The sequence below is a fragment of the Lolium rigidum genome, chromosome 7 (assembly GCF_022539505.1).
Source record: "Lolium rigidum isolate FL_2022 chromosome 7, APGP_CSIRO_Lrig_0.1, whole genome shotgun sequence".
NCBI classification, from domain to species: Eukaryota; Viridiplantae; Streptophyta; class Magnoliopsida; order Poales; family Poaceae; genus Lolium; species Lolium rigidum.
Window position 1 is genome coordinate 290,014,941 of NC_061514.1, and position 16,649 is coordinate 290,031,589.

The window sequence follows — 16,649 nt, forward strand, 5'->3', positions numbered from 1 at the left end:
ATGGCCAGCAGCAGTGGAGTAAAAGGCGAGGACTTGCATAAACCAGACGCGTCGCTTAAACCTGGTAGTACATCAGGAGAAACCGTGGACATTACTGGTTGCGAACTAGGCAGTGCTGGCAAAGAGAGCTGGGCTGCAGAGACACTTGATAACCCCGTCGACGACGTGCCCTTAATTGATATATTACCCAATAGCAGCCATCGTGACGGTTCCATATACACCGGCACAGAAAACTGGAAAAGAAGCTATCATATTGCTGAACGTAATGAGAGTAAGTGATCTATCTCTTTTCCTATTTTTTATTTGTTATTAGAGCATTTTTCAAGCTATAGGGTCAACTGATGTATATATTCTCTCCTGAAATCTTGATGTTAAATTTGCTTTACTCTGTTTGCTTTCATTAATTGATGGCGGTGCGTTGTTGCATATAAAGGAAATCTAGTCAGGGGTTTGATAGCTTGGTAGTAGGGAGACATGTAACCAAATCAGGGACAGAAAGTGCCATTCTGAAAGCACAAATGGTTTCTATGTTTCCAGAGCAAAACCGGACAGTTGTTGTACTGGACATATGGTGGATGGATTTCTTGTTTCTTATTACTAATCCCAAACCGAACCACTTTCTATGATTTTAGCCCACTTTCTATCAGAGACCACACACTGGAAGAACATATGTTGGATTAATTCCTTGTTTGTACAGAGCAAACATGATCAAACTTGAACTCCTGAGATTACCCTCCTTTTGAGTTTTCCTAGAAGAACAGCTTCTCAAGGGAGCAAAATTCCTACTACTAAAAAGAACATCGACACTTTCCACTTACATGAGAGGGAAAATTTCCGATAGGACAATGGCATCCTTAAACCTCATGTTTATTTTTCGTATGATTATCGATAGGATCCGTGTTTTTGGGAACTTAGAGAGGCAGCTATCCACGGAGCAGATTATCGATAGGATCCTAGAGGAGTTCAGCCTCTGGTGGGCTGCGAGGGGAGTGGAGCGGAGAGTCATGTTGCGAGAGTAGGTCCTTTAGTTTTTGGGGGTGGTGTGCGTGGGTTGGCCAAGGGTAGATGTTCGCATCCCCCTTTTGGTCTCTTGTAATTCATGTTGCTCCCTTCTATAAAGATATAGCACGACTTTCGCGTGCCCGCGAAAAAAAAAACTTTTCGTATGACAAACATTGTTGCCTTTTATCGATTTACAATTCTGATCAAATTAACTCGTATTTTTCTATGAAGCTCAACTGGAGGCAATGATGTTTTCAGATCCCACAGATTGCTTCATGTACAATGGACAATGCGCGTCACACTCAAGTCGTCACATGTTCCAAATTTTGTCGTTAAGGTTGGCTAAAATTCCTGCGGAGCGCGGGTCAATTGAGTTGTATGGATACATAGCAGTACGGGATTATCCGGATACATCACTTAATTATATCGTCAACTTTACCAGGGATAATCCCATCATCATGGAGCAGGTGTGCACATCAATACATGTCTCCAATTATCTTTTAAAAACATATCTAAATTGTGATACTAAGTATCAAGTAGTCCAAACAAAATCAAATAGAATATTTCTGGACTCTTGGTTGCTACCAAGTAAACCTCACGAAATTGATTTCATTTATTTATAGGAATATGAACATGGATAGCATGAATGATCCCACCACTACATTCTTTTCTCTTTTTATTTCTTACAGGTTTATTTAGTTAAGTATTTGGATTGAAATCAAATAAATAGCTGGGGCTGATTTCCCTCTATAACACTGTTATGTTTGTTTGATATGTTATAAAAAGTCTTGGCTATCAGTTATAAAACATGCCTTTAGCTGAAGTCTAAATATTGCTACAAGTGAAACATCATAACGGAAGTATGGATTTTCCTACTTTATTTAATTTTGTAGGGTTATCTCATCAACATGCCTGGTCCTAAGCGGGGGATTCAATTTATTAGTCCTATTCTAATTGAATATGACATGAAGATCAAGACAGCCGAACACGAGAAAGAAGATCTACAACTGATTGATGGTGTATCACATTTAGATCCCATGGAAACAAGTAATTGCAGCCCATTCACATTACGCATCCAAGGAGATTGTGGCGCAATTGACGTAGGCGCATCACGTCTTAGCTTTGCTGTTGAGTCGACTATCGAAGTTGTCATATCACAAGTGCAAACCAGTTTCAGTATGCGTCTTGGTTGTTTTACCAGTGGGTTACATGAAGAAATCCGGCTCTTTGATGGTGCTATTGTTGAGTCACGTGGCTTAAAGAGGTCTGTGGTTGCTGTACAGAAGGATGCTCAGATGGAATTAAAGTTCAAGGTAGCCGCAGACTCATGCATCCCCGCTGAATATTGCTGTTCATTCGAGGCGAACAAGCATGGGCATGCTACTCAAGAGATAAAGACGGGCTTTGTGTTAATCGCAGTGAGGGTGACTTGGTCTACTTTAAAAGAACTGTAACAACCTTAGACCAAACTTTGTAAAAAATAAACAGGTTGGTTCTATAGTGGGTGGGTCAAGAGTAATTAAGCTAAGAAGCTAAGGCAGTTTAGTGTTGTGAGTTTGAGGCAGCTATCTACTTACATATGCACATCTCGGTCATGCATGCTCCGGTAATTTTTATAGCGCCAGTGATTTGGTATAAGGAATGGAGGAATGCCATACAACATACAGTAATGCATGCTACTTCGTCCATTCTATCTACATGTCGCCCTTGATTATAATTTTACTGACAAGTTGTAATGTATAGTTTGCAGAAAGGGTGATTATGAAGGGCTCCTTAATTTGAAAACTGGTTGTGTGTATTCATAAGGCAAAATTTAAGAAATATGGACGGTAACATACTACTTTATGGTGCTCTATCACAAAATGTAAGGCGTCTAAGGATTGCTCAAAAGTCAAAATTTACTAACTTTGACCAAAGACTTAGAACAATATATTTATATCTACAATATCATATTAAGAAAATACACTTTATGGTGAATCTATTCATGTTGGTTTAGTATTGTAAATATTTATATTTTTGAGTATAAACTTAGTCAAACTTAAAAATGTTGACTTTTAATTAATCCTTATGCGCCTTACATTTTGGGACAGAGGGAGTATATACGTACTAGCTAGCTATATCAAAATCTCTTGGAAATAAACAAAAGAGCGCCATCAAACTGGGTCGTCGATTTCAAGTGTAGCCTTGCTACTTATTTTATGGAAAGAAAATAGCCCGACTTTTCACCAGGGTCAGTTTGGTCCGTAGGATTCCAAGAATGCAAAAGTAGGAAAAACATGTGAACATAATAGAAATGCAGTTACAAAACAGAAGTTTGAGAAACACATAAATTCCGTAAACTAAGTAGTTTGGTTCAAAGGAACAGAAAAAACACAAAATTCATAATAAACATAGTCAAATCAAAGTCCAACAACATGAGAAGGTATAATTAGGAAACTATTATGCCACTAGAAACCTCGCCCTTGTTCATCATGCGTAGGAATTTGAAAAGGAGGTCCAAGTGGATTGTAATAGATCTAGTGGAAACTATTATGCCACAGAAACTTCGGCCTTGTTCACCATTATTCGTTCACTTCTCATTTGATCCAAACTACTATGCTGGTGGAAAAGATAGAGCATACTTCACCCCCCTTCACGTGTGGTCTCCCTCATGCCTCTAACTTGAGACATCAGGCCCTGCTACCATTCTGAGTTGCACACATTGACAAGTTCAACACAAAAGATTAAGGGGAGTATTGTCTGGTTGCCAATGGTGTTGCTGTATCCTGCTACTTTATGCAAGCTTGTCATGTTTATTGTCCTTTACAGTGAGGTAGAAATGCCTACTATGATAATGTCAGTGCAGTCTAGCTTTATGCCAACCCACTCCAACTTCAATGTGCAAATATGTCGAGATTGATATTCGCTTTGCATGTGAACGATTGCCAACGATGAGTTGTGTATCCTGCATGTGCCGAGCTCTTCGAAATTTGTTGATATATTAACTAAAGGATTTTTAGTCTGAAACTGCTTATCTGAACTTTGGTTATTTCTGGAGTTCCATTTTAGTCTGAACTTTTAGTCTGAAACTGCTTGTCTACACAGGGAAGTGAATTCTTCCAAATGCTGGTTTTGTTGTCTTCTCCACGGGTTGCCCTCACTTAGTTGTCCCCGTAAGTTGCCCCCACATTTCTTTAGACTTCTAAAATTAGTAATGGGAAGGTAGTTTGGAAGCTTAAGGAATTTAGGGAGCGGCTTGCCGCGGCAACGATTTCATACACTAAGTGCTGCCGCGGCAGCAATCGGGTTAGTCGGCCGCGGTGCTGCAGGAGCAAATCAACGGGTGCTCTAACACGAGCAACCCTGAACTCTTTGGTATTAGCTTCTCGATTAGGCATGCGTCTAATTTCACATGGCCCATATGCTTCAGTTGTGGCGGATCCGATATGTAGGAGTTCATTTGTTCTTCGGCAGAATCTGACACTTCCAGGTTAGCTTTGGTAGTTTCTGTAGCATCATTCGCTGGAACCAGAGGCTTTAATTAGTGGAACCATCGCGATATGTCGATTACTCCCCTTTGATCTACGTTCTACAGGGTGGCAAAGATCTGGTTCCCGCACGACGTGCTGGATGTCTGGATCCAATCTAACACACGTGACTACGTGAGCAGGGGCACAACTGTGCGGACTGAGATCCAGTGCTGGATGAACAGTATCATACCTTTTTATTTTTGGCCGTTGGATGAAAAATGAAGAGACAGGATTACATACCGTAGCTTACGAACTGTAGCTGCTCTGTGGCATATGTACACGACCCGCTGTATCGGCGGATCAAACTGCCGGCGCCGGAATATCCCTCCTCCCGATATCTTGTTCTTTGATTTTTCTGGGTAGGCTGGACGGCCGAAGCTGGTTTCACCATTATTAGCTAGCACATAAGCTTTGCATTGTCGGGCGGGTCATATTTCTACATAATCTGAGCTTACAACATCTTTACGGGCACGTTTTAAATAGACGTCAGCAGTGCGCCAGCAGTTTCTTATTTGAGATGCCAGTGCAACGTTCTTACATATAGGAAGGGGTTTTTCACACCAGCGACCCTAATACGGCGGCCCAAGAAACTATATTTAAAAAAAACTTCATAAATTTAAAGGACGCCGAAGCTCGTTCAAATTTGTAGAAAGTTTACGGTATTTAAACCTAAAACATAAAAAACTAACTGCCGGTAAAAAGGCGATGTCGTCCATGTTGTTCGCGCCATCGCCATCGCCGCTGTCGTTGTTGTCGGTGCTCCACCCCTCGTCAAAGATGGCGTCCTCGGCAGGGGTCGCCGGAGCTGGCGCTTGTACGGGAGCCTCCTCCTCGAGGTCGATGACGTACCCGATGTTCGTTGCCGACCACTACTCGTGAACCGTTCGCGGCCATCGGGACGACGTTGAAGGAGCGGCTCATGAATGCCGCATGTCCCGACGCGTCTTCGGGGTCATCCGGCGCACAGTACGTTGCCTGAAGCTCTATCTCGAACTCCCACTAGGCCTTCTCTTTCTTTGGCACCGGTGGGGGAAGAACGAGCTTCTCCTTTGGGCTTTCGGAGTATAGGCGCCCGCACAACTATGAAGGAGAAGGAGGCTCCTCCTTCGCTGCCTTCTCCTTCGTTAGGTGAAGGAGCGCCGACGCCAAAGAAGAGTCACGATGCGTGCGTCTCCCGGATGATAATGCCGCTGGGGACAGCTCACCTGACGTTGCACGATGCAGGAGTGGAGCTCTCCCCCCTCCAGCAACTGCGGAATGGCATAGCCGCTGTTTGACATGTGGTAGCCGTGGGGCAACCTATAATCCGGTAGCGCATGGAGGCAAGCTCTATGCAGCACTGTTGCCTCTTCCAGATTGAGGTTGCACTGTCGGTGCTCGAACTTGCCCTCATCGCCGACATGCCGCTACCACCATCTTCGTGGTTATGCGCCATCGTTGGGAAGTTGGAGGCGGTGGCTAGGATTTTTGGCGATGGGTTAATAGGTGATGGTACGAATGGTGAGACGGGCGCACCGAGGAGGCCGACTTTAATAGAGGAGGTCAATGTGCGCATTGAAGATGACGCGGAAGCTTTGTCATCATCGTGTGGGTAGCCGCGTCTAGCGAGGGGTGGCTTCCCGTCACATCACTCTACACGCTCACCTTTGGAACTAGCGCGTCATATGAAGATGGGGACCGAACTTATCCACATGGTCATTAAAAATGATGGCCCCTTGTTTCTCTCACTTCTAGGTTGGCCATACCCTTGAAATCCTGTGTGGCGGGGAGTGTCGGTGCACCCCGTTCGACACCCTGCCCATAGGGGCTTGCACAAGAGTGGCTGCCATTTTATTGGGCTCAGATTACTGCCGACGATTTACGAGAGCCACGGTGTGGCTCAAAAACATGTAGCGGCCTAAATAGCCCTATAGAGGTTGCTATAGGGTCTACTGGTGGAGAGACTCTTAGCGTTCAAGCGGAGAGGGAAGCGGACGACCACTATACATCACATGCAAAGTCCAAACCCCTTAGTTCCCGGCTCTCAGGAGACCATGCGATGGGGTTTTCTACCTCCTGTCAGCGGTGCCACCGATCTGCCTCGCCTCCTGTGGTCTTGGGGTCATGGAGATGCGATGAATCCTTGTCTTTGTCGGTTGGTGGTTCTGTTTGGTCGTAGTGGGATAACATTTCTTTTTTGTATATCTGTGGGGTTCTGCAAAACTTAAATACCTGAGAGATAGATATAGAGGTAGAAAATGTGGAACGAAGGGCTCCATTTTTTTAAGTTTTTCACAATTCAGATTTTGTGTCCTACCAGGTAGTCGTGGCTGCAGTTCATTGTAGATGGAATAAAATCCTCCCCGCCTAGCCCCCGTTTTGGCGATGCTTCCAATGTCGTCGAAGAGCAGGTGGAGGTGTCTCTTGTGGACCTCACTTTTTTTTGGTTGATGGTCTTTCTGATATACGCTTCTCTTTATCGACTGCGTACTCTTGTGGGCTAGCTTTTTGGAACCTACTACAATAAGCTTTGGCTGGCTCCAGTGAGAGTGAGAAAGGACGAGAACGGTGATATGTCTTCATCTTGTTCAAGTGCTTGTAGTCATCGCTAGGTGGTAGAAGAAGCTTATAATAATAATAATAATAATAAAAAATTAAAAAATATACCTATGAATCGATCGGATGACATCACCGGCGTAGCCCACGCTCCACGGCGCCGGACTCCGGCCACCACAGCCGTCCATCCTCCAAAGCAGTACCTACAAAACTCCAAACCCGGACCATCATCTTCCCTGGTCACGGCGCAACCGGCACACGGGACGAGGAAAAGAAATACCGCCGGTAGCGACGTGTCCCCTCACCACATCCACGTGCCCCTCACGCCAACTAGAACCAACGTACGTACGTGCCGGGCCCGCTCCGTAACCCAGACTCTTCTGGCACCCGGCCAACAACGAACGGTCCCGATCGAACGCGCCCGCCATCGCACGGCCCAGCGACGCCCATCCCCGCCTATATAGGGGCCCGCCCCAGACCCCCGTCATTCGAGTCATTTCGTTCTCGTTTCAGCGGAGCAGCAAAGGGAAAAAAAAGCCGTCTCCAACCGCCCACCAGGTTCTAGAAGCCCCCCGTCCGATTCGCGAGTGGTTCGGGAGCCATGGCGGAGCCCAGCACGCAGGTGAGTCGCGGAGCGACCCCTCCCCCTTCCCCTCCCTTGCTTCTCGGCTCGATTTGGTGCTGATTCGGTCCGGAATTTGGGTTTGCTTGCAGGAGAGGCCGAGGCTGAGGCGGCTGGAGTTCGTGCGCGCGGCGGCGGCGCAGGCGGCGCTGTGCGTCGCGGGCCTCTACGCGCTCGCCAGGGACCACGCCGGCCCGCTCCGCCCCGGCGTCGACGCCGTCGACTCCGCCGTCAGGGGCGTCGCCGGCCCCGTCTACGCCCGCTTCCGCGGCATCCCCCTCGACCTCCTCGCCTTCGTCGACCGCAAGGTACGACCCGCTCGAAGAACCCCACTCCTTCCTTCTCCGCCCGCGGTAGGGTCGATCAGTTGTTGGTACGGTCGCTCTCGTTTCGCGCGCGCGGCGCGGTTGTCTCGCCGGTGGAGCTGCGTGCCATGGTGCGCACGGTACTAGCACGGGAAGGGGCCTGGGTGCGCCGCTGATTTGCTTTGCAGTGCGTAAGCTCTCTGTGGTAGGGACTAGTTTGGTGGCTGAGCCGTGTGGTGGAGAATGCCCCCTGTGCTGGTGCGCGGAATCTGCCCGTGTTTCGCTTTCGAGATTCCTCTGATTCCGGCATATGCTAGCACTCGGCGGAGACTCCGAGGTAGTGGTTGTGAAGCGCATGCCGACGCTCTTTTGCAGAAATTTGATTTCCTTTGCCGTATCGATCAAAGTGACAACTAAATTCCAACCATGGTTTGTCTTTATTAATTGGCAAACCCAAGCATGGTCAGGTGCTGAATCACACCATGCTCTTGGAGAACTTCGAGTCTTCGATTCTACTCGTATTTGCCATGGCGATCCAGCAACAGTAGTTCTTATAGTAGTAAATCTTCGATTCTACTCGTATTTGCCATGGCGATCCAGCAACAGTAGTTCTTATAGTAGTACTAAATCCCAAGCATCATGTCTTTTCAATTTTGGCAAATTCCAAGCATCCTGTCTTTTCAATTTTGGCAAATTCCAAGCATCACGTCTTTTCAATTTTGGCGAATACCAAGCATCATGTCTTTCAGTTTCCTGTTGTTGCTGAACTGCTTGCGCGCTGACAATGGCAGGTGGACGGCACGGTGGAGGAGCTGGACCGGCACCTCCCGTCGGCGCTCAAGTCGGCGTCAGCGAAAGCGTACGAGGCGGCCCAGGCGGCGCCGGAGCTGGCGAGGGAGATCGTCGACGAGGCGCGCCGGTCGGGCGTGACCGGCGCGGCCCGCGCCGTGTACGGCAAGGTGGAGCCGGTGGCCAAGGACGCGTACGGGAGGATCGAGCCGGCGGCCAGGGACCTGTACGTGCGCTACGAGCCGGCGGCGGAGCACCTCGCCGTCTCCACCTGGTGCGCGCTCAACGGGCTGCCGCTCTTCCCGCAGCTGGCGCAGATCGCCGTGCCCACCGCCGCCTACTGGTGCGAGAAGTACAACAGGGTGATCGTCTACGCGGCGCAGCACGGGCTCCCCGGAGCCCGGTACCTCCCGGCCATCCCCGTCGAGCGCATCGCCAAGGTGTTCGGGGAGGGGTCGCCGGAGGCCAAGCCTGTGGAAGTGAACGAGACCGTCGGGGAAGGGTCGTCGGAGGCCAAGCCTGTGGAAGTAACCGAGACTGCCGAGTAGCCCGCGCCGGCGGCCAAGTCTATGGATCTTGATCTAGTAGCAACGCCGTGCCCCTACACTGCCCTGATAAACGAGGTCTGTACTGTATTGCTCGTGGCCTCAACTGAATAAGCTACGTACTGGGCAGTGCAACAAGAAGGTGTGTAGTGGTATCGCTGGTTTAGTCTCGTAGATAATGTGATCATGGATGATGATGGTGATGTTCTACTACTATTAGCTCTGCTTTATGTGCTGAACATTGTATTCTCCTTGCATACTTTTTGTACAAAGTTGCTCTCGATGTCGCCGTCTCTGTCTTAATCCAGTGTAATTAGGTTCTCTCTCCTTCACCCGAAAGTGCTGGCGGCCGGCCACGGTTTAGCTGAACCGTGGGGAGTGTTCTCCCTCTTTTGCTTCGTCGTTTTCCTCCGGGGTCGATGGAGTGAACCTGTCGCCGTCAGCCTATTCTGATGAAACAACCAGCCTATTCCCTGTGTGCTTTCATCGGGAGAAAAGGCACACCACCAGAAGAGAATTCCGGTCCAGCTTCTCTGAGAGGTGTGTGTTGCATAAAGATATGTATGATGCCCTCTAGCCGTGGTAAAAATATGTTGACGGGCGACGTCCCGTCCCTTTAGGAACACACTTTATATATGGCATCACTGCTCTCTCTTCTTCCTCTCACTCTTCCCTTTCTCACCGGCCCTCACCACTCTTCTGTCATATTACGGCGGCGGTTGCACTACTGTCATGGCTGCTGACGAACAACCGCCGCCATGGCCGAGAAAGAGCGAGGACTTTGTGGCGACCTACACCTCGTGTCCTCGTCCTCAATCAGCCGTTTGCAATGGCGGTAAGCACAACCACTATCTTCTCCGATGCTCCCTTTTCGTGGATCTGAACGAACACACAGACTAGATCTATTAGGGCATGATAGGGTAAGGTTAGATTTGTCGATTTCTTGCGATGCGTAGAGATTTTGGTAGTCAGGTAATATTGTATTTCGATCTAGTAGATGTTGGATTTTGGTAGTCAGGTAATATTGTATTTCGATCTAGTAGATGTTGCTCGCATGCACGGCAGATTCACTGCAAATCAGTTGCAGATTGTTGGAGGTAGGGTTTTTTGCATGCCCATGTTTTGATGACTATTGTCTTCTCGTTCATCCATTGCTTGCTCATAAGCTGGCTATCTTCATCTGTATGCCTATGATTATAGGATAACACTATGTTAGTACAACTGGGATCATCACCATTTAGCAAGTGTTTGGTACTTGCTAAGTGGCGTACTACCTCTGTGATTCACGCGTGGTATGTTCTTGTGAGCCCTACTTTGCTTAATCACATGCCATTTTTTATTTGGTCGATGATTAAATCATGGATAACATGATCAAAGGATGGAGCTACCGAACCATCAGCATTGTACATACACAAATGGTGTGATGTATTAGGTTTGCTAACTCCATGTCTAAGATTTGTGTGCCCAGTGTAAATATGAGTGCCTAAATATGTTCATTAGGCTTTTGTTTTCTTGCAATGACTCATGATTAAATTCAGTAGCACAATGTGAGCTAAGGATGATCCAGCAATACCTAGGGGCGTGCAGAAAGACATTGATATTGCGTGCTCATTGATCTTGGAGGACATCTCTTAGCTTGTGGATGCCGAGGCTTCCAATTGTGACTTGTGTAAGATGCAATGGCCGATGAATAAAATGTGTCACCATATTGGTGTCACGATAATCCTATCAAACCTTGTGCGTCGCACAGACAATTCTCATTGTCCATAGTGTACTTGATTTGATAGAATCATTCGTGACATTGCATGTGATTGCTTATATGAGGTCTTTCATGATTTTAAGTTTGACTGATTGCACGAGGCCTTGATTTACAATTATTTTTTGTGTACGCAATGGATATCAGCGCTCACGTGGAGGTTCCCGGTGAGAACTTAAGCAAAAGGCCTTCCAACGTTGGCCAGTACTATGACGAGGATGGCCTGAAGCTAATGAGTGTGGTCTTTGAGCCTACCATGGGCACCTGCCAAATCCCTAAGGCATTCGTACCATGGTTCATAAAGATACATTGCACGATCACATTTGTGAGGTAATGACCAGGTGTCCGGATCATAGAGATGCTACCAAGAGGATCATGGAAGAGAAAATTGGTAGTTGCTTACTAATGTGTGTCTGAAGTGTCTTCTGTTTGAACTATGTTAGTGCTGATCGTTTCGTATTACTTCTATGTTTACATGTGTGCTTTTTTTTTTTTTTTTAGTTTGAGTAACATCACCATAGTGTGAAGAGGTTTCCATACTCATCAGTCAGCATAATGGTGATAACCAAACAACATCCACCTGCTTTTGGGTTGCTCCATGGGCTTTAAACCATGCAACCAAAGAGCCTGAGCTTAAATATCCACATAACAACAAAAATCTTCACGAGCCGCCAAACAAAGTCCACATTTTGTTTTAGCCTAAAGCTCACATAATCTACAGAATGGTCAAAATCAACCAGGCTACGAAACGCGCACAACAGAGTCTTAAACGTGCCTCACTCGCATTGTCACGCAAGCTGTACCTAAGCCCCTCGTCTTCTCCGTGCCTCACTCGCATTGTCACGCAAGCTGTACCTAGCGTCCGTGTGTGATCGAAGTTACTGAGCCGTCAGTGTATTCTTGGCGGAATAAGCTCCCACGCGATCAACCTGTTCTGTTCACTGCACACGCATCACCTTCAGAGCGACGACACCCACCGTACGTACACAGCCCCACGAGGTCGAAGTTGTCGCCGTCACCGGTCGAGCTGCGCTCAACCCGTGAGGCCGTTCTGCATGCGCGCGTGGTGCACGGACGAGGCCTGTGTTGCAGAGCATAGCCTCCACGCGACCGCGCTTATGTTTCACGGCGCGCCGGCCGGTGCCTGAAGCATGCGCCGGCGGCGGACGGATCGATCTCTCGTCCGGTCTCCCTGGCGTCTACGGCAGAGCCACGGCTTTCAGTTCATCCTATGGCGTGGGCAGCGGCGACGGCACGGCACGGCAAAGCAAGTAAGCAACCGGACGATGCTATCACGTTTTTTTTTCGAGCGCTGAATATGCTAGCTCATGGGTACACACTGGCGGAGGTCGACGGCAGGCCTGGGCCGGCGTTCACTGTTCGGTCCGCCCGCCCAAACCGAAAGACCAAGGGCTTCCTATGATAGCTGGGCCTTCTATCGAAATCAAAATACCTGCAGCTCGGCCTTATGCAGCCGTTTGAGTGCTTATAGGCAAGGCCTTCGATTGGAACGAGTCGGCCTGCCGACCGCGGGTAGCCTCGATCCGCAGTGGCCCTTCTTTGGATCCACACTAGCTTAGAGCGAGTGTAAAACAAATGTTCAAGAAAAAAAAAAGACCGTGGTAAACTTGCAATCTTAAAGAATTGAAAGTGAGAAAATTCAGTGAAAATGCACTTCTTAAAGAAAAGAAGTGAAAATGAACATTCGATTGAAGATAAAGCCGCAGTCATGGACCGGTTCATAAGAAAATACCGAGTGCTATACCATAGATTACTTGCACACCGCCCCTATGGCGGTTGTATCTCCAACCCCATAGGAATCAAACCACTAGTTCGACACCCTCTATGTCTTATTATTAGATGACAATAGCCGACTTGGACCATATGTCAAATAATTGGACGAATCAAGATACAACATAACATGCTACAAAATCTAGCACAACAACGAAACACAAAAAAAAAAAAGATAACCAGAACTGAGCTATGTCATAGACAACGCCACATGAACAAACCATGACAGGGAGGAAGGAGGTTGGAGGGCGGTTGAACGGAACCACATTATCGAGACTACAATAAAACACACAAGCATTGCTTCAATAAGAACCTCTAGCTCCTTGCACTACAAGGAGTACCACATATTCCATCGAAAGGAATTATACATGTGATGTCACATTGCTACATCAAGAACCACCAACGCCACTGATGTGTTGGAATTTGGCATTGGGCCTTAGCCCATAGTCCTATACAAATTTTGAAATTCTCTTTAGCCCATTCGTATTTGGCAAAGGCAAAACTAAATTTTAATCCCACATGCTAGTTGAGAGAGATGTGGAGTGGTTTATAAGGGGTCCGTGGTAGTACGATCTTGTAAGTGAGCGAGAAGAGAGAGAGACCTCGCGCACTCCTCCTCCTCCTCCGCCCGCCTGGCATCGACACGACGTCCGTTAATGCAGCCGTTTCGTTCCAGATTTTCTGGATCGTGGCTGTGTTGACTCGGACATAGGCTACACCGTACGACCTTCTCAACATTATATAAACCCAGACGCAAACCCTAGCCGCTAGTACGAGACACATGAGCAACCTCCTCTTCGTTTTCCTCATCCCGTCCTTCGATGTGCTACGACAGGCGGGACAGTAGGCATCTAGAACCATGATTCTCGTAGTAGACCTTTACGGGTGAGGGACAATCATGTTTTTTTTGGGAGCGCTTACGCGCGACTATTGGCACACGACGTCGTCCAATGACGTGTTCCCAAACACGACTATTACCCGAACGTTGCTGCTGCCGCCATCGCCCACATCTGCTGCTTAAGTTGCAAAGTATGTATTTCTGGCTTTCCTGGTTCGGTGGTCTTTACGACAAATACATTGTCGCGAATATATCGGTCTATTCGCGTTGAACCGCTCGGCTGTGTATTGGTGCCTCTTGTCCGTACGAACGAACAACCATGATCATTTGTGTGGCCGCAGGAGATGCCTAGTACCTCCCGTGCATGATTTCATTAAGTATCGTTGCATTTCATTGTGTGTGACAAGAGTGAAACACAATAAATCTCAATAAAACTTGATGAAACACTGATGCACGAATCTTAAAGCATGAAATCGATGACACAAACATGCATGTGACCTTCCGTGCACGGGATAAGAGCATTTCCCCCTAGTACCCTAGTCCTGAATCAACCAAAACCATCCGTTCCTCCACGCAGAGGCAGATATCACACGAGGAGACGCCGCCAAAGAAACAACAAAACACTTCCTAATCCTAAACCCTATCCGGCGCAAGCTAAAAGCCCCCATTTCTACACCGCACCTACCCCACACCACAACCACCTCCCCACCACACGAGTCGACAGCGTCCAGAATCAAGGGAGAAATAAAAGAAAAGGAAAAGAAGCTGAAGCGGTGAAAAGGCTGCGGGGCTCCTCCTGCCGATCAGCCGGCCGTTTCCTTCCTTGCGTGAAAACGTCGGTAAATAATTTCCCGTTGACGCAGCCGCCAGCTCTCCCAGCGGGCCCCACACACCCGCGCCGTATAAATAAGCTGCCCTCCTCCCCACCACCACCAACGCCGCAGGAGGACAAAATGTTCGTCGATGGATGGTTGACCATTGGGCAAGATGCATTGACAGGTGTTGAGCAGAAGGGGACCGCATTATGGCGCCGGATCTATCAATACCTCCATGAACATCGCAGGTACGGACAGGAGCCATTTGAGAGCGACCGCAGCGAGTTGTCTCTCCAAAAGATGTGGGGAACAATTCAAACGGAATGCAACAAATTCCGGGCGGCCTATGATCACGTGAAGCGAATTCCCGTTAGCGGCATCGACATAAAGGATTTGGTATAGTTCTTAACCTCAACTTGTTCTTTCGTTATTTGCACACATGTTTGTCATTGTTGTCTTGCTTTGCTCTAGGTGTGGCAAGCTTTAGATTTCTTCAAAACGGCGAATGAAGGAAAGACCTTTGCCTTCTCTCATTGCTGGAAGGAACTCGAGGGCACCCCCAAGTTTCAGGAGGGGTACGAGGGGTACATGGCGACCTTGAGTGGCAACAAGACCGCCAAAGATCCCACGGTCATTGACCTTGATGATGGCCAGCCTTGCGGTAGCTCCGCTTCTCGTGCAAGTCGTCCACGAGGCCACAAGTCAACCATGACCGACATGAAGCGTGATGCTTCGGCCATGCAATTTGTTTGGCACCTTGAAGGAGATGTATGCTGAGAAAGAGGACAATAGGGATGAGAGGAGGCGCCGGGAGAAGGAAGAGGACAGGAAGAACTTCTTCGATGTCCAAAAGAGGAACCTTGAGATTGAAGAGGTGAAGGCGAAGACGAGGGCTAGGGAAATTGAGCTCAAAGAGAAAGAAATTGAGCTCATAGCAATGGCAAGAGCCAAAGAGGTGGAGTGGAAGGAGAAGGAAGTTGAGCTGAAACGGCAAGCCGAGGACAACCTGATCATGAACGCCGACTTGACCACCATGAGTGAGCCGAAGAGAGCTTGGTTCGAGAAGAGGCAGAAGGAGATCCTAGAGCGCAAAAAATGAGTTGATAATCTCAATTTGTAGTTTTTGTATTTGTTCAAACCATGGCACATTTCGTTTTCTTCACCATGCTACATTTTATTTGATATTATTTTATACTATTTGTTATTCTATATTTATTAGATATATTTTTATATTTTTTGATATTATTGATAAGTATGTGTGGCCAAATGCCCAATTTCCCAAAAAATAGACCAAATGGGCAATGTGTGGCCGCTGCGTTGGACGCAACGTATGATCCAAATAGACAAGCAGGCGCGGGGGGCGCTGTCCGCGCGGCCACCGAAACGATCCAAAACGAATGCGCTGGAGATACCCTAAGAGCATTTCTCCCTAGCACCCTGGTCCCAAATCAACCAAAACCATCCGTTCCTCCCCGGAGAGGCAGAGATCACACGAGGAGACGCCGCCAAAGAAACAACAAAACACTTCCTAATCCTAAACCCATTCCGACGCAAGCTAAACGCCCCCGTTTCTACACCGCACGTACCCTCCACCACAGGCCACAGCCACCGCACGCATCCACCCCGCGACAGCACAGCACAGCTCAGCGTCGCGCCGCTCGACGGCGCACACCGCACACGTCTCGTCTCCTCACGGCCGCCTCCCTCGCGAGTCGGCAGCTTCCAGAATCAATCAAGGGAGAAAAAAAAAAGAAGCTGAAGCGGTGAAAAGGCTGCGGCTCGGCTCCTGCCGATCAGCCGGCCGTTTCCTTCCTTGCGTGAAAACGTCGGTAAATAATCTCCCGTTGACGCGGCCGCCAGCTCCCCCAGCGGGCCCCACACGCCCGCGCCGTATAAATAAGCTGCCCCCCCTCCCCACCACCACCAACCTCGCGATCCGTAAACGGAAACCAAAGCACCCAGCCCCCGTGGTCTCGTCTCGTCTCGTCACACGCCCCGCACCGTCGCCAAATTACGATTCGCCCCTCCTCGCCCTGACCGCCGCGGGCGCCCGCGATGGTCGACACGCGGCGGAGCTCCGCCAGGAAGCGCCCGCCGCCCGCCTCCTCCTCCTCGGAGGACGCCTCCACGCCGCCGCCCCCC

The 16,649-nt window shown here is 48.4% G+C and overlaps 2 protein-coding genes across 2 annotated transcripts; both read left to right on the plus strand.

Annotated features, from left to right (window-relative positions):
* Positions 1-2,456, plus strand: LOC124672969. Its single transcript, XM_047209115.1, has 3 exons — positions 1-271; positions 1,234-1,469; positions 1,896-2,456. Exons 1-3 carry the CDS (start codon positions 1-3, stop codon positions 2,454-2,456), a joined length of 1,068 nt encoding a protein of 355 aa, XP_047065071.1.
* A 5,092-nt stretch (positions 2,457-7,548) lies between these two features.
* On the plus strand, positions 7,549-9,432 carry LOC124677017 (REF/SRPP-like protein At3g05500). Its single transcript, XM_047213021.1, has 3 exons — positions 7,549-7,668; positions 7,761-7,976; positions 8,765-9,432. The coding sequence occupies exons 1-3, from the start codon at positions 7,648-7,650 to the stop codon at positions 9,308-9,310; spliced, it is 783 nt and encodes a 260-aa protein (XP_047068977.1). The 5' UTR covers positions 7,549-7,647; the 3' UTR covers positions 9,311-9,432.
* The last annotated feature ends 7,217 nt before the right edge of the window (positions 9,433-16,649 follow it).

Bases quoted from the DNA above. Each gene is read 5' to 3' on its own strand.
- LOC124672969 (XM_047209115.1), top strand. From the start codon at position 1: ATGGCCAGCAGCAGTGGAGTAAAAGGCGAGGACTTGCATAAACCAGAC. The intron at 272-1,233 runs GTAAGTGATCTA...TTTTCTATGAAG, and splicing joins TATTGCTGAACGTAATGAGA to CTCAACTGGAGGCAATGATG. The intron at 1,470-1,895 runs GTGTGCACATCA...TTAATTTTGTAG, and splicing joins ATCCCATCATCATGGAGCAG to GGTTATCTCATCAACATGCC.
- LOC124677017 (XM_047213021.1), top strand. From the start codon at position 7,648: ATGGCGGAGCCCAGCACGCAG. The intron at 7,669-7,760 runs GTGAGTCGCGGA...GTTTGCTTGCAG, and splicing joins TGGCGGAGCCCAGCACGCAG to GAGAGGCCGAGGCTGAGGCG. The intron at 7,977-8,764 runs GTACGACCCGCT...TGACAATGGCAG, and splicing joins TCGCCTTCGTCGACCGCAAG to GTGGACGGCACGGTGGAGGA.